Source organism: Colias croceus, chromosome 14, assembly GCF_905220415.1.
Source record: "Colias croceus chromosome 14, ilColCroc2.1".
Taxonomy (NCBI): Eukaryota; Metazoa; Arthropoda; class Insecta; order Lepidoptera; family Pieridae; genus Colias; species Colias croceus.
Genome location: NC_059550.1, coordinates 4,773,000 through 4,793,400, shown reverse-complemented (window position 1 = coordinate 4,793,400; position 20,401 = coordinate 4,773,000). Strand labels below are relative to the sequence as shown.

The 20,401-nt window shown below is 33.6% G+C and overlaps 4 protein-coding genes across 5 annotated transcripts; 3 read left to right on the top strand and 1 right to left on the bottom strand.

The window, feature by feature from the left end:
* Positions 1-503: 503 nt before the first annotated feature.
* LOC123697308 (UDP-glycosyltransferase UGT5-like) lies at positions 504-2,847 on the top strand. The gene is made up of 4 exons (XM_045643777.1): positions 504-986; positions 1,454-1,673; positions 1,859-2,075; positions 2,503-2,847. Exons 1-4 carry the CDS (start codon positions 504-506, stop codon positions 2,777-2,779), a joined length of 1,197 nt encoding a protein of 398 aa, XP_045499733.1. The 3' UTR covers positions 2,780-2,847.
* Positions 2,848-3,034: 187 nt separating this feature from the next.
* On the top strand, positions 3,035-8,682 carry LOC123697567. The gene is made up of 8 exons (XM_045644108.1): positions 3,035-3,906; positions 3,986-4,208; positions 4,725-4,941; positions 5,559-5,857; positions 6,496-7,361; positions 7,442-7,664; positions 7,858-8,074; positions 8,350-8,682. Exons 1-8 carry the CDS (start codon positions 3,094-3,096, stop codon positions 8,648-8,650), a joined length of 3,159 nt encoding a protein of 1,052 aa, XP_045500064.1. The 5' UTR covers positions 3,035-3,093; the 3' UTR covers positions 8,651-8,682.
* A 6,196-nt stretch (positions 8,683-14,878) lies between these two features.
* Positions 14,879-16,962, top strand: LOC123697448. 2 transcript variants are annotated; one of them, XM_045643968.1, is made up of 4 exons: positions 14,879-14,946; positions 15,567-15,608; positions 15,956-16,095; positions 16,370-16,962. In XM_045643968.1, exons 2-4 carry the CDS (start codon positions 15,581-15,583, stop codon positions 16,844-16,846), a joined length of 645 nt encoding a protein of 214 aa, XP_045499924.1. In that variant the 5' UTR covers positions 14,879-14,946; positions 15,567-15,580; the 3' UTR covers positions 16,847-16,962. The 2 variants fall into 2 exon arrangements, with proteins under 2 accessions (XP_045499924.1, XP_045499923.1); XM_045643967.1 differs by lacking the exon at positions 14,879-14,946 and adding an exon at positions 15,109-15,478.
* Positions 16,963-17,597: 635 nt separating this feature from the next.
* LOC123697310 (mitochondrial import inner membrane translocase subunit Tim9) lies at positions 17,598-18,640 on the bottom strand. The gene is made up of 3 exons (XM_045643778.1): positions 18,427-18,640; positions 18,245-18,340; positions 17,598-17,807 (listed from the first exon to the last, which is right to left on the bottom strand). The coding sequence occupies exons 1-3, from the start codon at positions 18,469-18,471 to the stop codon at positions 17,673-17,675; spliced, it is 276 nt and encodes a 91-aa protein (XP_045499734.1). The 5' UTR covers positions 18,472-18,640; the 3' UTR covers positions 17,598-17,672.
* Positions 18,641-20,401: the final 1,761 nt, after the last annotated feature.

The window sequence follows — 20,401 nt, the reverse complement described above, 5'->3', positions numbered from 1 at the left end:
AGTGGAAAAGAGCACAAGAAATCACGTCCTACGTCAGTAATTAATCGCACTTTAATCTGTATATTTAGGTAATTTTAATAGAATTAAACCGATAAGATATTATGTTTCCATTTTAGTACTATTACTCGTCTGGTGATGAATGGTCTCAGATCACAATGAGAATCAACACGGTTGCAGTTGCGTTGCTTACAATAGTGCTAACAACTTGCATTCTACTAAATCAAGTGAAATCTTACAATATCTTAGGAGTGTTTCCTCATATAGGAAAAAGTCACTTTTATGTTTTTGATGTTTATTTAAAAGAGTTAGCCAAAAGAGGACACAATGTGACAGTGATATCTTATTTTCCACAAAAAGAAGCCCTTAAAAATTATCATGACATTAATCTAGGAAAGGACAATAAATACTTCGAAGTGAAGTTACCTATAACTGAATCAAAATTTTTAATTTTCCTTTCATTCACAGTATTGCAACCATTTGCAGGGCCGTACTCTTGTAAACAAATGCTTGAAGATGAAGAGGTACAAAATTTGGTGCACTCTGGTCAAAAGTTTGACCTCGTTATTGTAGAGCAATTTAATACTGACTGTCCTTTGAGTATAGCATATAAATTGGGAGCACCAGTAATCGGTGTTACCTCAACTATGTTGCTACCCTGGCATTACACCAGGTACGGAGTTCCCTACAATCCTTCTTACATTTTGTACGATATATATAAAGGCGGAACAAAGCCAACGTTCTTGGAAAGGGTTGTTAGATCCATAAATTTTCCATATATAAATTTTATTCAATATTTATGCATGAAAGTTGATGATAAAGTGATTTCGGAATATTTTGATGATGTACCACCAGTAGCGGAGTTAGCCCGTCAAATTAAGTTCTTACTTCTCTACCAAAATTTTATTGTAAGTGGATCACAAGTTTTACCATCAAATGTGATAGAAGTTGGAGGTTATCATGTTGCAAAACCTAAACAGCTACCCGATGTAAGTAAATTCATGGATAACGTAAAGCAAACTTCTTTTCCTTATATCTATACTATAATATTATAAAGCTGAAGAGTTTGTGAGTTTGTTTGTTTGTATGTATGTTTGTTTGTTTGTTTGTTTGTTTGAACGCACTAATCTCGGGAATTACTGGTCCGATTTGAAAAATTCTTTCGGTATTAGATAGCCCATTTATCGAGGAAGGTTATAGGCTATATTTCATCACGCTACGGGCAACAGTGTGCCTAGTGCGAGTTCAAAGCTTCCCCATACGTCTGCTAGGGGCGCTGTTCGATTTCCCATACTAATTCGGCTGTGACGCAAACGCGATAGTAACGTTTCGTACTCGATGAAAACTCGCACTAGGCACACAGGAGTGGAGCCACGGTGGTGAAGCCTGCGCGGAACAGCTAGTTATTTTATATGTTGGTTAAACTTATATTTAATATTTTTTATTCAATATACAGGACATTAAGAAGTTTATTGAAGAATCCAAAAATGGAGTAATATACATTAGTTTCGGGTCATTATTAATCCCATCGTCTTTGAATCGTGAAAGATTTGAAGCTATATTAAATGCTATAAAAGAATTGCCTCAGAGAATTGTGTGGAAATGGAATAAGAAGATTCCAAACAAGCCAGATAACTTATATGTATCAAAATGGATGCCCCAAAATGATATATTAGGTAAATTTATATAGAAATTAGGAAAAAATGTGGAATACAAGTAGAATTTTTTCGGAAAATATTTAGTCACTAATCAAAAAGAAATCCTAAAATTAATGATGAATTTTCAATAATTTTACTCTACGTTTGTTCTACATAATACTCAACCGCACTATTCGAATAAAAATACATATTTCATTTTACAGCTCACCCAAATGTAACAGCATTTTTCTCACATTGCGGTTTATTGGGTACGACAGAAGCTGTGCATCACGGTGTACCAATTCTTGGCATGCCGATCATAGGTGATCAGTTTTCTAATGCAGCTGCAATTGAAGAACAAGGTCTGGGACTTCAAATCGAGATTAGTGAATTAACTACGGAGCTACTGCTACAAAAGTTTAAAATTATTTTAGATCCTGCGTGAGTATCAATTCATCATTACACTGCAAGATTCAGGCACTACTAGAGCGTCATAATGACGTCATAAAGACAAGCGCCTGTGCATCAGCTGCTGTATTAATACAATCACAATTTAGATGTAAAATGTTACATTGATTTTATTTTAAAAGAGCAAATACTGTTTCTTGTCGGCACTTCTCTGTATAAGTTCCTTACGAGGTGGTATATTAGTATGTATTTATATATAAATTTATAAATATTAATTATTATGTATTTATATGCTTTGTGACGATTCAAGTGCGAGTCTAAGCGAAATCTGAGTTTGAGTTTATTACATTGGTGAAAAGTCATTTGTATTACGTATGCATGCCTCACTTCAGAAACCATCTCCTGGATATTTTTCTTATAATTTAAAAATACTTAATTATTTAGAATTTTATTTTTACAGATTCAGGGCAAATGTCAAACAAGTATCCACCATGTGGCGAGATCGACCCGTTTCAGCGCTCAATACAGCAGTCCATTGGACTGAATTTGCCGCTCGCTATCATAACTTTACATTTAGACCAGCCGCGGCTGACGTACCACTGTACCAGTATTTGGGTCTCGATATCATATTATGTGAATTATTAGCATTCTCAGTTTTAAGTGCATTTATTTTAAGATATTGTATTTTAATATTACTAACGCGTTTACGTAAAGTTTATAAACAGAAAAAATATTGATTTTTCTATATGTATAGTTAATGATATATTTTCTATGTTATAATATAACAATTGATATTTTATTACAATGTATGTGTTCTTTATTTATTAATTTATATGTTATTTATCTTCGTGATTTGCCATAAAAATCAAGTAAACTGAATATGTCTCTAAGTAGGACTATCAGGAGGAAAATATTCATAATGATAGTCACAAAAAATATAATCACTTTAAACACGTGACATTGACCCGGTCTCTACTAGTCGTTCGTGGTATTAGTACGCGATCGGACGCACGCGTTTAATATAATATATTATCATTAACAATACAAGACCATGAAACACGTTGAAATTGTCATCGCGTCTCTGATATTACTATTACAATATTGTGCTTCGCTTACTATATTAACGATATTCCCCTACCATGGCAAAAGCCACTTTTTTGTGCATCGTGTTTACATACAAGAATTAGTTAATCGGGGTCACAATGTAACTGTAATATCCCACTTCCCAGAAAAAAATCCACCGCATAATTATCACGACATTAGTCTAGCAGGGAGTATGAAAATTTTTGAAGATGATTTGCCCTTTCAAAAATCCTACTTAACAGTGATTGGAGCCGGTATATTTCTTACATTTACCGGAAAACAAAACTGTGAAGTGATGCTAGCAAATAAAGAAGTGCAAAATCTTATAAACCAAAAACCTAAGTTTGATGTTGTTATTGTGGAACAATTTAATAGTGATTGTGGATTGGGCATTGCATATAAGTTGGGTGCTCCCGTAGTAGGAATAACATCCCACATTTTGATGCCATGGACTTACAACAAATTCGGTATACCTTACCACCCTGCTTATGTTCCTTTCCACTTTCTGGAAGGGGGAACTAAACCTACACTCTACCAACGTGTTGAGAGAACTATTTTTGACTTTTATTTCAAAACGCTCTATTATTTTGTGTCACAACGAAGCAATCAACAAGAACTTGCTAAATACTTTGATGACATACCCCCTTTGGAGGAACTTGCCCGAGATATAAAAGTTCTCCTACTATATCACAATTTTATTCTCACTGGTTCAAGATTATTCCCAGCAAACGTTATTGAAGTTGGTGGCTATCATGTATCTGAATCAAAACCCTTGACTGATGTGAGTAGGTAAACTAACATATTCTTTTTTCATATTAGGATAATAAACCAATTATTAAGAAGACGTAAAATATTTCTAGAAATTACGCAAATTCGTAGAGGAAGCTGAGCATGGTGTTATATACATAAGCTTCGGGTCAGTCATAAAAAGCTCTACAATGCCGGATGATAAACTCCAAGCTATTTTAGGGGCTATTTCTGAAATGCCTCAACGATTCATTTGGAAATGGGAGAGCAAAATAAAATTACTAGACGAAAATAAACTCTACCTCGCTGAATGGCTACCACAAGTTGACATTTTAGGTAAGATTTATTCATATTAAACACCTTTTTGCGGTTAAAATTAATTTTACAATTAACTTTATAATGATGGCTAAGAACATGCATAGTTATGACAGTAGAATTTAGAATTTTGTAACGAATTTATTTTTAGAAACTAGAGTAGGAACATTTCACCTAAATTTCTTTTGAAATATCTTGGAAATAATAAGACAAAAAATAAAATAGTAGTGGTTTGAAACCTAATTAGGCGTTGCTATTCGACAAATAATCAGATAAAATTTCATAAGATAAGATCGCATCACACCCGCACACTAGTCTACAATGTAAATATGTTTATGTAATTGGATTTAAATTGAATTGTTTATGTACATATTAAAGAAAATAATGTCAATGGTCTACGTTCCAGAGGAGGCTGACGAAAGAGGCTGAGGTTGAGGCTGCCGTCGGGTGCATCATAGGGAGCACCCGACGGCGCCCGTCATCACAGGGACAATAAAAAAAGTCCAATTAGTAAAATACTCACTGTTTCCATTCAAGGTCACCCAAAGACGTTAGGGTTCGTATCCCACGCTGGTATGGGCGGCACAACAGAAGCTGTACACTTTGGAGTACCAGTCATCGCAATGCCACTGGTTGGAGACCAACCATCGAATGCTGCTGCCATCGAAGAAAGTGGTCTAGGAGTACAACTGCAAATAGATGACTTGACCAAAGACAATTTAGTTAAGACGTTTAGAAAAATCCTAGATCCTCAGTGAGTATAATTAGTAAAGTACATAGTTTACTAATTAACAACATAAGGGAATTCATACAATTCGTAATAGCTTTTGTTGTTTACAACGCGAGAATAGCCGCAGTAAAACAAAAAATGACACGTAGGTTATTCATTACTTCCTAAAATAAAAACGTATGGCAGCAAATAGATTGAATTGAGTGGTAAATTACAAAAAAGACCTAATAAATCAAGAGAATGTTCTACTCACAAGTTGAATATAATTAGCACAATAATAGATACGCTATGTATAATTTGATAGCAACTCTCAACAACTTGATAGTATATGATTGAGTAATCATCATTAAACAATGACTTTGCATATTGTAGATGCAATAACTTTTAGACACATTATCTTTGATAGGAATTAAACAAACCTAATTATTGTTATATAATTTACTGACTAATGTACATACAAACAAATGTCACAATAGAACAAATATTAGATAGGTTTATTCCACAGTAAAAATCCATTTCCTAAACCATTCTTGTGAGTTTTTATATAACACGGTACATACTTTAAAATATATAAAGTAGTTTCTGCTTAGGATCCATTTTCCTTTACGATTAGGTACTACAAGATTTTTTTCATCTTACAGATTCAGAGAGAACGTTAAGCGTGTATCGAAAGCGTGGCACGATCGTCCTCTGTCCCCTCTGGATACCGCAGTTTACTGGACCGAATTTGTGGCTCGCAATCCCAACGCTACGTATAGAACTGCTGCTGTAAATGTACCTCTCTATCAATATTGGTGCCTTGATATTATTAGTGTATATGCTACGATACTCATATGTTTATATTACGGTATAAGTCTGATCAAGAGATTAGTGTGCAAGAAGAATACTGAAAAGCTGAACCCGACAACTAAGAAAGAAAATAAAAAGAGATCAAAACGTGATTAATTTTCCACTCATTAGTTCGTTACCTATATGTTGTGTAAAAAGTTATGTGATTAATCTATTCGTAAATTAAATTATAACAAAAATAAATTATTAACTATATCGTCAGAATTTTGTTTAAATTCTGTGTGAAAATGATTAAATTTTAAAAGCGCTTTGGTACTCTTATCTTTCGAAGATAAGCGACGCGTTTTTATAGTTTTTACTAGAACTTTTATGTATCAATTACACAGTCTGAATGACTCTGACTCTGAAGTCTTTAAAATGATAAATATACACGTTTACAAACTGGTTTTGTATATTTATTAACTACATAAGGATATTTTTTACGTACAAAAACTACTTAAAATGCCATTCAAAATAAGTACATAGATTTATTTATTTATTAATAATACAGGATAAAACGAAGATAATAATATGTATAATGAAAATGTTACACATAATATTTATATAAATTTCTCACCTCATCATATTAAATACAATTTATAGATAATTAATATACTCACTTGGCCTATTCAAGAACATAAAACAACTATTATTCTATAGCACTTTGCATACAACCGTTACAAAAATATACCTATAGCTCTTATAACCACGCCACTGACATTGACCGGGGCCTTACTCGCAAGTAGTAAGATTTATTATTCTCATGCGTCTGGACGCATTGCGCGCTTCGTCTGTTAACCATGAATCATGCAATAATAATTGCGTTACTTATCACTGTATTGACTCAAATTGCTATTTCTATAAATATCCTGGCAATATTTCCCTATCATGGAAAAAGCCACTTCTTAGTTTATCGAATATTTCTACAAGAACTTGTGAAGAGAGGTCACAACGTTACTGTAATATCACATTTCCCAGAAAAAGTGACGGCACATAATTACAATGATGTAAGTTTAGCTGGAAGTATCAAAATTCTAGAAAATGAAGATCTTCCCTTTCATAAGTCTTATCTAACAGTGCTCGGGACTGGCGTGTTTCTGACAACAACCGGAAAAGAAAACTGTGAAGTGATGCTAGCAAATAAAAATGTGCAAAATCTTTTGAACAAAAAACCTAAATTTGATGTTGCTATCGTGGAACAATTTAATAGTGATTGTGGATTAGGCATTGCATATAAGTTGGGTGCTCCCGTAGTAGGAATAACATCCCACATTTTGATGCCATGGACTTACAACAGATTCGGTATACCTTACCACCCTGCTTATGTTCCTTTCCACTTTCTGGAAGGGGGAACTAAACCTACACTCTACCAACGTGTTGAGAGAACTATTTTTGACTTTTATTTCAAAACGCTCTATTATTTTGTGTCGCAACGAAACAATCAACAAGAACTTGCTAAATACTTTGATGACATACCGCCTTTAGAGGAGCTTGCGCGGGAAATCAAAGTTCTTCTACTATATCACAATTTTATTCTCACTAGTTCAAAATTATTCCCAGCAAACGTTATTGAAGTTGGTGGTTATCATGTTTCGGAATCAAAACCATTGACTGGAGTAAGTAGGTATAACATTTTAATAAATAATATATGAACTACATACAGTGAAGTAAATTAAAACTGAATTCATATTTCTAGGACTTATGGAAATTCATAGATGAGGCTGAGCATGGTGTTGTATACATAAGCTTCGGCTCGGTCATAAAGAGTTCTGTAATGCCAGATGACAAACTTCAAGCTATATTAGGAGCTATGTCCGAATTTCCCCAACGATTTATATGGAAATGGGAGAGCAAAACAAAATTGCTGGATGAAAATAAGCTCTATCTTGCAAAATGGTTACCCCAGGTTGATATTTTAGGTAATTCGCGTGTATTTTTATTTTATAATATACAAAATATACATAACTAAGTATTTTGTTACTTATTAAAATAAGTAAGTATCTATTTTAATATAATTAAATCTAATGAGAAATCCAAATCACGTAACACAAATGAAAACCAAGTGATAAATATAGTGTTAAGTCCTGATTCTGAGTAGAATATAACTTCCAGGTCATTCAAAAACCTTAGCATTTCTATCCCATGGTGGGATGGGAGGAACAACAGAAGCAATACACTTCGGAGTGCCAATGGTCGCAGTGCCGGTTTTTGGAGATCAGCCCTCCAATGCAGCTGCTATAGAAGAAAGTGGTCTAGGAGTTCAACTGCAAATTAGGGACTTGACGAAAGAGACCTTAGTTGCGGCATTTAAAAAAGTACTTGATCCTCAGTAAGTATAAATTTATAGTAAGTACCTACTTGAATAGATTTACGAATAAATAGAAACAATAATTATTATTAATACAGCCTGAATTATATATGTAATATGTTCCTTCTCTACCTATCTTTCTCACATTTTATCATACATTAGATCGCGAAAGAATGCTCTTGCTAGAGAGCTAGAGCTCTATGTTCGTTTGGTCTAATTTCTAAATGCACCGTTAGAAGAATTTGAATTGATTTGAATTAAAACTAATTAATTAACAATAATATTTCAAATTTCAGATTCAAAGACAACGTAAAGCGTTTGTCAAAGGCGTGGCACGATCGTCCCCTGTCCCCTCTGGATACCGCAGTTTACTGGACCGAATTTGTGGCTCGAAATCCCAACGTTACGTATAAAACTGCAGCTGCTAATGTACCTCTCTATCAATATTGGTGTCTTGATATTATAAGTGTGTTTGCTACATTATTTATAATCATCTATTTTCTTATAAGTCTTATCAAGAGATTGTTGTGCAAGAATAGTGAAAAAGTGAAACAGACAACTAAGAAAGAAAGTAAAAAGAGATCCAAACGTGATTAATTTTTTAATTTGAAATAAAGTTATTGGTTGAAGTTGTTTATTTGAACTCCTTCATTAAGGTTATCAAAATTTCATGCAGGTACCGAAGGTAAATCCCATTTAGAAGTTACTATGTAGATACCTTCTTAATGAAGTTAATCAATAATTAATATTAAGGATAATAAAAAATAATAAACTGAAATATGTACTTAGTAGAAATTTAATTACTCACGCGGGGTCACGGGTTGCCCCGGTTGGGCAAAAAGACTCGAGTTCGAATACCACTTCGTGATCGATTTTTTTTCTACTCTTTAAAACCGTTTCATATACAGTGGCGTAGCTATCATATGGCCAGGTGGTGCAGTGCACCAGGGCCCCGGAGCTCAGGGGGCCCTCAAACCTCAGTTTTGAAAAAACAAATTTTTAAATATATTTTAAATATATTTTTTTAAATAAAAAAAATCATGTGAGCAGGCTCGAGCCATTTTTTATTTTTTTTTTTCAAATCAACAATTATAGAACTCCTTATTCAACATTTCCAACCTTGTTTCCAACACATGCGCCAAGCGTCCTCGATAGGCATGTGCTGTTTGTTATCGTTAGTTCGGTTATTTGGTAGTTTTGATGAGTACTCCCGTAGTACGTTGGATCAGCGATAAGCTCACATGCTTGACGGTAGTGAGACCAATTCGCCAATTCCACCCATCAACTTTTTAATGAAACTTTCATTCGCTCTTGCCTTGCATGAGTTCTCATTTATGATATTTGTGGCGATGTTTTCAACTTTCTGGGGTCTGGGACGTAGGTACTACAATAGTTGACGCTAGGTGTGTCGCTGACTGTTGTAATTCGTAATTCCCTACTACCAGCCTTATTTCATCAAGTATCACCACTAATGCTATGATGTCTATTCCGCACATCCATCCATCTGGCACCAAATTCTGCTAGAACTCATTTTCGCTAAAAAAATTTCCGATGACAAAATATGTATTCGATACCGGTTGCAGCACAACGATAACCGTATAATCCACAGAGCAAGTAATATGTATAATCTATGATAGCTCTCAACATGATCGACAACAAAAAATAAACAACGTTATTCTAACTCAAATTCAAATTGACAAATGAGCTACTTCACGGAAAAAAAGAAACAGTAAATTTATCGCAATGTAAACTGCTTAAACAACGGGGTACCCACTTCATTTTACAGTGGAACAGAGAATTTTCCTGTCCAAACTGAGATTTTAACAGTAACACTGGATTGTTTACAGTTCGATACACTAAATTCATCAATGTTTCCAGTAAAACAGCATTCTACAAGAACGCCTCCGACATTTATCGTTAATTGCAAAAGAAAATGAGGCGGCATCAAACTTGGATTTGAGTGAAATTATAGACGAATTCGCAAAAATTAAAGCGCGCAAGAGATTGTGAATTGGGCGGGGAATTCTGTTAAAAATCTTTTTTCCATTAATTAATCTCATCCGTAGGTACAATAAATATTCTTTATTGTCATGTGCGTCGTTGTTTAGTTATTCCCTTTTTCTTCTATTAAACACATGGAGAGTCTAATAGAGACGACGTATGGATTTAGCCTACTATAGAGATAAGTTCACTTACTGTTTTCTATTCTTATTCTTATCAATAATTTTGAAGGCAAATATAAGTTCAAACTACGCGGAAAGAGGGGAGGAGGAGGGCCCGATTCTTTCCCTATGCACCAGGGCCCTTGTCCCCCTAGCTACGCCACTGTTCATATACATTTAAATACTTTAAATATAACATTTCTTCATGATACCTACTTATTACCTCTACGTCTCGAATACTTTACTGTGTAAAGTAACCGTCATGAGAAGCTATAAATTTTGTAAACAAGTGTTCAGGAGTTCACAACATTTGGACCAACAAAAAAAATGAATTTGTTTAAGATTTAATAAATTATTAAGTAACAAATATTAATTAACATAAATATTATTTAAGAATAATTATTCGTCAGATTCAGATGTTTCCATTTCTGTGTCAGAATCAGTGACATGTATCACGAAGCTGTCTACAGTTTTATCAATCATCTCATCGATTTTAGATGTACTGGCTACTGGCTCCATTATACGTAATAACAAATAAAATTAACGCAACAATTAAAGTAACAACAATAAAAAAGTGATAACGAAACAATAACAAAATTAACAATAACAACCAGATCCGCGATATATGCAAAGCAATGAAACAAACTCGTACGCATTCGAAACTCGAATGATGCGTTTATTTCAAAATGGCGTCCCGATAGTTCACAATCCCTGCGACGGACGCGTTCCGGTACCAAGAAACACAAACGATAGCGCTTTGCGTCGTTAAAATATGATCCGACTAAATTAAATAGGTTGTTACTTTCATATAACCCGTCTATATTTCATGTCGATTGAATATGGTCAATTTATTATTATCTCGCAGTATAAAATGTTTACTTAGTAAAAGATGTTTGTTTACATAATTTATAGCTTCTCGTGACGGGTACTTTAGTCACATTTACCATCAAAGTCACAGATGACATGCACGATTTAACAATAACAATAGAGTTACCATTAGTGTTAATTATAGATTCTATACAAGATCTAGACACGCGGCAGCGTGTCAAGCCGAGTTCAAGCGAAGAGAACTGGCGAGCAGCAGCCGTGTGTATATTTACACGAACCATTTCGAGCCACTTTTCACCCCCTTATAACTCGAAAACTATTTAAGTTATATAAACCAAATTTGGTACATATCAAGAGGACCTCAAGATAAACAAGAACCTTAAATTTCATAAATACAGATTAAACAGTTGCGTAGATATTAATATCCAAAAATCGCAATTTTTAAGACTGACTGACTTATAGACATATACAAAACCTAACCCACTTCCAGATGACCTAGAAAGTTCAAATTTTGTAATCAACTAGGTAATAGTGATTGTACAAAGGAAAAAATCAGAAAATACAGAATTTATTTGTGTTTAATTTTTTTTTCAATGACATAACTAAATTTTGTTTGTATGGAAAAATGGAAAAGTTTAAAAAAATAGAAAATAGTATATTCACCTTACTAGTCTTAAACAATAGATCAAAACTAATCAGTGGCCGAAAAAAATTTTGAAATCCATCAATAAATGACTGAGATATAGATTATTGAAGTTTACATAATATTTTAGGACGAAACATCTGTAGATTCGAAGCGCCTCGGCATCACACTCACTCGCGCTAGTGCTAGGGCGGATTACTTCGATTGCATGATTTCTTTATTCAAAACTGTTATTAAACGTAAAATAAAAGAAAATTGTAATAAAAATATTGCCTTTATTGCTCATACAGTTAAAAATAATATATAATTTTACATATTCACATTTATTTATTCTTTATTTATGAGTGAATTATATCGACCGGCCCGCGAAGGCGCAAAAAAAACCGAAATTTACTTTAAATTATATTCTAGGAGGTAGCAACGTTGACAAGTGAGCATTTTAGTATAGTTGGTTCTTTGATATGCTGTTCCTCTTGCTATTTCGGTTACAGTCCGGGCTGTCTGGCTGGCCGCAGTGGTTGCGTTTAATAGTGCGCATCTTATCTGCACAGGAAAATATCCTTAATTTAAAGTCATTTTTTAACGCGTAATTTTTAATCGTTTGCCTTTAGATAGATCCATTAGACATACATTTTTTATTGCAAGACGTTTTTTTCGTTGTTATATAGGTGCCAGACGCAATTTTTATTTCAAAATAATTAAAATATCATCGAAATAAGTGAAATTCCATCAACATGAGTCCCAGTGAAGGATAAGTAATCACTGTGTTACTTATACTATATATAATATTCATTTTACTATTTACAGTTTTATTGCAACAATCTACCATATCGCCTCCTTTTCCCAACGAACCTCAAATAGGACGTTAATGTAAACTTGATAAAAACCAAATATCATCAAGAAATTAAAGACTTTTTAACGGATTTTAAACGCGATTTATTCATTGTATTATTTTCCCAAGTCTTTAATTTCAAAATGTATAATACTCGCGTATAATTAAGCACTAGAAAATACAAATATCATCAAATTCATATTTATACCCAAAAGTGTAATAATTATGAAACCATCTATTAAAAATATTAGTTTACTAATTATTCAATATAAGTATTAAAAAAGGATAATATAATATAAATAATTAAGTTATTACTTACCTTTTAAGCGGACTCATGTTGATGTAATTTCACTTATTTCGATGACATTTTAGTTATTTTGAAATAAAAATTGCGTATGGCACCTATTTTACAACGAAAAAAACGTCTTGCAATAAAAAAATTATGTCTGATGGATCTATCTAAAGGCAAAAGATTAAAAATTACGCGTTAAAAAATGACTTTAAATTAAGGATATTTTCCTGTGCAGATAAGATGCGCACTAATAAACGCAACCACTGCGGCCAGCCAGACAGCCCGGACTCTAACCGAAATAGCAAGAGAAACAGTATATCAAAAACCCAACTATACTAAAATGACTTTTTTTTTAACGTTGCTAGCTCCCGTACTATTATTTATTGTAAAAAAAAAATTACATAATAAATTACTCCTAACTTAATCTACGTCCCTCCCGTTCGATGTTAGAACTAAGAGTGCTCGTCCTCCTCGGCGGGGCAGCTGCAGCGTCGCGGTGGCGATGATTGCCGCAACACTCTCTGGAAGCGCAGGTGTGCGCGATGTCGCAATTCCTAACAGGTGCAGCTTCTTGGGTGGCCCCATGCATCCTCTAATCTTATATGTAGGTACATAACAAGTGTTTAGTTTAGTTTTAATTTCAGTGTAAATAAATAAATAAATAAAATCTTTATTTTGCTTTAAACATGGTATTCAATGGTGATACAAATTACATGTCCCGCAGCCGGAGGCCCCAAAAGAAAACTCAGAAGTACTTAGAAACTACATTTAATGACTAAAATGAGACTTTACACCCATGTCCGCACGATGCAGACCGGAGTCAAAGAATGAATTTATACATTTTAATAATTATAAAGACGTAAGCTTGGATGCTAACTAAGGGAAATCGCACCCACGTTCTATTCCCGTGCGAACGGCGTACTCAGCAGCTTCGTATGAAGGCAGGGCCGTAACTTACAATTATATTAATAAAGCACAAACATGTTTAGCCAATACAAGCATGCAAAAATAATTACCATAAATGGTGTAATGGAAGAAGGCTTCGTCGAAGGTCGAAATGATTTAATTTGCGTAATATTAATATGAGTGAAACATCTTTAGGCGCGTTTAGAGTAAAATTTCAAGATCGCGTCATGGCAATACCGTAACGTCATGGAGTAAGGCGACGATTCTTCTACAACGATCTTTGCATCTTGGTAATAGTGTGTGTACAAATTCACGCTGGATGTTTAGAAAATCATGTAATCTTTTAAACAGAAAACGAGTTTAAAAAATTGCAGATAATGACGGGGCAATGTGCGCTGACATTCATAACATACAAGAAAATATAGAAAATAATACTAAACAAACCATACAGAGAAACCGCAAGAAACAAAAAATCGTATATAAAAAGTATTATATTTATAAAGTAAATCAAATTTGCAGAGTAATTTTCTGTACAAAAAGTAATGATATCCCACCAAAAACATAAATGTAAAAATTGGAGCCGAGTTCAATCGTTGACTTAATTTGCCAAAAAAAAGAAATGAGATATAAATGTGTGCCAAGTTCTGCAGACAGTCCAGAAATTTATTTACAAAGATGTATTAAGTTCTTAGGTTGACTGAAAACTCAATTGTTTTATTTTCCCATAAAGAACAATGTTTATTTCAAAATATAACTTTTTTAATTTGAATAATATAATTATTTTCACAAAGCAAACAACTAATGACCTATTGAACCCCATAATTTGATGAGGCTAGTTTTACATACTGTTTATATTTTGTGAGGTTCTAAAAACTAGCCTCATCAAATTATGGGGTTCAATAGGTCATTAGTTGTTTGCTTTGTGAAAATAATTATATTATTCAAATTAAAAAAGTTATATTTTGAAATAAACATTGTTCTTTAAGGGAAAATAAAACAATTGAGTTTTCAGTCAACCTAAGAACTTAATACATCTTTGTAAATAAATTTCTGGACTGTCTGCAGAACTTGGCACACATTTAGATCTCATTTCTTTTTTTGGCAAATTAAGTCAACGATTGAACTCGGCTCCAATTTTTACATTTATGTTTTTGGTGGGATTCTAAGACTCTGGAGACGTTATTTCATTACCACTTCATTATCAGGACAAAAGATTCTTTATAAACATAGGTAAGTAGGTACAAGTTACAACGTACATCTAAACAAATAATATTATGTAAGTACCTATCTAACACATTACTCACAGAGTACATTATTATGACTTGATATTACTCGTAAAGAGGAAATATTTTGTTAGTTAAATACCTTACGATTTAACTCCACCGGTGTTTTTTTTTTTTTAGAAGCTTTACATACCTACTTATGGTAAACGTTTTTTTTTTACTACGTCTATCTCGTAATTGCAAGAAGAATTAAAAAATGTATCTATATATCTAAGAGCAATATTTGAATGGACAGTTCTTATCGCCTTCACAGAGGTCTAATCTAATAATACTGGCTAGAAAATAAACGACATCTGTGAAGAAGAATACACGTAAGAAGCAAAAATTGTCTTCTCAGTACATTTTCACATTTGTCATGTTATTCAAAACATCTATGGAGACTTTATAAATTTATAATGGAATTCTTAAAATCTACTCTACAAAATCTCTAATGGAAAATATGACAAGGGTGAAAATGTCTTAATCTCCAATATCAAAACGTAAGTTTTAATAAAAGTTATTATAAATATTATGTTTGGAATTTAAAGTTTTAATTTGAAGATTAACTCATTTCTTTGGAAATTTCAGACTTCATATCAGAAATGGCATGCTGTTGTAAACCTGGTCGATGTAAGTATATTTTATAGTTCTTAAAAAGTAGCAGCAATTTCGTCATAATTACTGTAAATTATGAACATAACACCTAAGTGCTACACTCATATAAATAGTTTTATTATTACCAATCTGATAAATAATTTGTACTTATAATGAAGTATTAATTAATTGTTAAAATGCATTCGAGTACATACCTAGTTGCGATCCATTATCAAATTTTTAATTGAAATGAGTTTCAATAAGCCCTCGAATTAATTAGCCCTAAACAGCCGCAATAATTACACATCAATTTTTTGTTGATGATTATTATAAAAAAGACTTTAGAATTTAGTATCCGTACATACATCAATAAATGTTTCCAGCAAACAAATCGTCTGCGAGCTGTTTAGGCCGCTGCGATTTGCCCAAACACCGTTGCCTAGAGAAGGATGAAGTCAAACCCGGCCCCGTACCGAAACACATGGGATGGCTCTATACAGCTAAAGATGCCCCTGAGCATCAGGTAATAATTTTTTTAACGAAAATTATATCATAAAACTTTATTAAACTTGTAAGTTGTAACTAAACATAGAAAACGTGTTAATAATTCTAGTAAAAGTCTCTCAGATTCTAGCCGAAGAATAAAAAGATCAAAATGTATATTATAGATACACGATCTTTATTTCGTGAAGAACAACACTTCTGAAGACAGACTGTCTATTATAATCTATACATATAATAATTTACAATAAAATAGAATATATGAATTGATCCTAAAATGTTTATTTTTACCTCAGTTACGTTGCGGCTGGCGACCAGGCCACATTTCGTGCCCCGTTCTGAAGCGCATCGAGCAACACAACTGTATGAAAGCAAGCGACTGCTCTGCGTGTCCAGCTGTTTGCAGTAAACCATGTTGTATGCCACCGAAATGTTTAGCAGTATGCCCCTCAACAGTCTCATGCTGTAAACAGCCACCGTGTACCCAACCTCTCATTAGAATCATACGCCACGGTGGACAGTATACCATTTGTACTAAACCTTCAAACATCAGCAATGCACCATCTGGACCATACCCATTAAAATATGTTCTCAACACTGACCCTGATGATGTGTCCACAACTAACGTAAAATACAGCGTAGAAGCGAAGTTCAATGACTACCATTTTGACTATACAAGCTCTCAGACTTCATTTGTTTTGGACTTCTCACCTCCAGAACAAAAGTGCTACAAACCATGCCCAAAGAAGAGTTTGATATGTATGGCAAACTAAGGAGAAAATCTACATTACCTGGAAGAGTTGAATTTTAATTTTAATAATGTTATAGTAAATAGAAACTAATGCAACATCCTGTAAATTTTCAATAAGCTAAATAAAATGAAATTATACTGGTGTGTTTCATTAATTGCGAACCATTGACATCAACAAACATTATTGAAAATTGAGTCAACTGTTATTGTATAAACCTTGTATAAACATATTAAAAGAAATATAAGTTCTTTTCAAATGGCCCTATATTAAATTATCAATTTTTTTTTTAATCTACATAATGATTTTGGTATCTTTGAATCTTGCCAAAAAAGTTACTTCTCACACTGTGCTCAGCGCACATAAAGGTGACATTTAGTGACTGATAAATTTAGAAAACAATTAGATCCCGGCTAGAATTATGGGTAACAGGGCTGTGTTCTCGAAATGAATAGGCTTCTTAACTACACTAGTACACTATAGTACCCTGTTCCAAAGTTTCTTTCACTAGCAGAAAGTTACATTATTTCTGAGTTACAGGCTATATTCTATGTTGTTTATATACTGGGTCAGTCTGAGAGAGCCAGGAAGAAGGGGCTAGTTATTTATAGTTTGTTTAAAATTTACACTTTAAATGCATGCATACAATACTAAAGATGTCTTCTTGGACCTTGATAGTAAAATTATAACTGGCAATAAAGAGGTAGTTAGCTATCGTGTTTTTTATCTAGATTCATTCAACTATTATACTCAATAAAAGTCATTTTGGACAGAATTACATTCAACAATACTTTAATCATCAATAGTGAAAACAAAATAATCTAACAATAAATACATAACACACAGGAACTTAGCTAGGATTTCCGGACTTTTGAGCTAGCGCTAGCATATTCTCATTGGCGATCATTTGGAATTCATGGAACCTTTGTGAGACTCTTTGATTTGTCCGCAAATATTTCTCCATACAGTTTATTGTACATTTTTCCTGAAATTGATTGTTATAAATAAGTTGTTTTGATCAATTTATATTTACTTTTTTGCTATAAATCAGATATCTATATTTTAAAACTGTAACAATAGGTTCAGGAAAGTCATAATAGAATGCATGGTACATGTACAATAGAAAATCTAGAATTTTGTAAATTCTAGATTGGAAGCAATGTAAAAATAACTTTCAACAAAACTATCTGCAATATAAGTAATACTAAATATTCCTATTCATAATACCTCGATGTTCAGTCACAATTTTAAAATATTTACCATAATAAATAGATTTTCTTTAGACATGAAACTTAATCCAAAAGTCATGTACCTATCAGTAAATATTATGATTTGCGATAAATGTAGTTTAAAGAGGATATTCTTTAACTATTGCTATGGACCTAAAAAATAAACTTGTTGCATAATAATCAAAAAAATTACCTCCGCAGATCTTAAAGTTCGAGATGTAAAATCATGAACACAGTCATTGAAACAAAGCTCAGATAACTTATTGTATTGCACCAAAAAATCCTTGAACTGCAAAAAACGGTAAGGGTTGAAATTAAATGCAAAAATATCTCTATACCTGTACCCAAAACACACATTTATTTGTTTTAAAATACCGTTTTAATCTGATCAGCTTCACTCATTTCAGGAACAGCAGCCATCTTATTATTTTCTATTTAAAAATAGAAGTTTACAATTATAATACAATGTATTTTTATGTGTATGGAATGTATTTTATTGTTTCTTTAATATTTCTCTCGTTTATTTTAAATATTAGAATTTTAGGTTAGGTAATGAGTCGAGTCGAACACACACAGTTATGTACCTAACTTTATATTGGTCGAACTGTCACCGGTGTCAAAGACTACTTGTTTATGTGTTATATGTTACCGAAAATGTATGTAATCCGTCATTGTATACAATTCCTAGGAAATGTATACAATTATTCCTAAAATCGTACGGAAATGTGTGAAATTAATTATTTTATACACATTTCCTAGGAAATCTATACATTTCCTAAATAGCTATCGGAAATGTAAAACATTTAAGATATTGATATGTCACAGCATAGCCTTCTCTATCTCACAGGAGATAGAGAAGGCTATGGTCGCAGGCAAATTGTACATAATCTGGCCGTTTACAAACGGTCGGCATTTTGTAGTAACTATGCCGATAATTCGTTATCAGAAATTTTTGGTTTGGATAAGGGAGTGGGTTAGGTTAGGTTCGTGTTTTTTAAAACTACACAGAAATAGGAGCCCCACGAGTGGGGCTTCGTCGGTTCGCGACCGTCTTTTTGTAGAATTTTGGAAAAAGACGAATTTTCGGCATATTAAAACAGCTAGCCGTAATGTAATACGTCGGATTGTACAATCCGACTGCGCCAAATATACGCGAGGACAGTGCAGCGGGACCAGGGGACTGATTACTTGCAAAATGAAAATTTGGTTGATTTTGTGATATTTACGTTAAAAGTTAGTTAGTGTTACAGACGGAGAATTCCACCAAAAATATGAAAAATATAGGCAGCACCCAGATTTTTTTCACAACATTTTTAGACTTATGTTGCGGGTGGCTAGACTTCCAAATAGCTGGTCTAGCTAGAATTTCTGCAATAAAAGCTTCCGTCTCCATTTTCGCGAAAAAAAAAAACAAACTATTTTAAATTAAGTTCGCTCCGGCAGTAGTCGCCGCGTCTGCCGCTCGACTCCGTGGCCTGCGCCGTAATAACTCATACATTTGTTTCGATCGCTAGTCGTGCCGCGCGATTCGCTCGGGGAAATTCCCCGGTCGTCTCGCTGGTCGCCGCTGCGCGTGGCATGCCCAGTACATTTCCATACATTTTATTCATTCGCAAGACGCGCCGCCGGTCGCGCCGCGCGAATTTTCGCTATAGCGAATTGTCCGTGGCCAGCACGTAAGGTAGTCGTAGATTAAAGTAAGTAAAGCTAGCTACTCACGATTCAATTTCAGCAACAATCTGTTGACACAATCTGCAGTGAGCCGACAGATTGTGTCGTCAATAGTATAGTTGAGGGCACGTTGCGGGTGTAACCCAACATGTTGCGAATTGCATCGGCGCGGAAGCAACCAGACAAATTGTCTCAGCAGATTGTGTGCGTGTTGAAACGTGAGTATTGTGATTGCTCCAATCTCGGCTCAATCGCGCTGCCGCGATGTAGATTGTAAATTGTAAATTATAGTAGATTGGTATGTACTATGTATGTACACAGAACAGTAAAGTACTGTATTGTATACCTGTGTGTGTGCCTGTGTGTATACTTCTTTTCTTTATGTCTGGTATACAATATTTTTATCATCTGTGGTTTTAAGATTTTGGGCTGTGTCATGTGCACAGAGCAAGTAATATATTATATAGTAGTCATGTCATGTGTGACTTCGCACCAATGAATAAGGAATCACATGGAAGTGACATACCTACAAAAAAAGTGTGGCCGGCGCCATATTGCTTGTAACAAAACATGGCGGTGTTTAGTGCCGAGACTATATCGATAAACATTATTATGTTTATCGATATAAAAATAATATTAATATATTTTTTTTGAAGTTATACTTCTTTTGGCGCGTAAC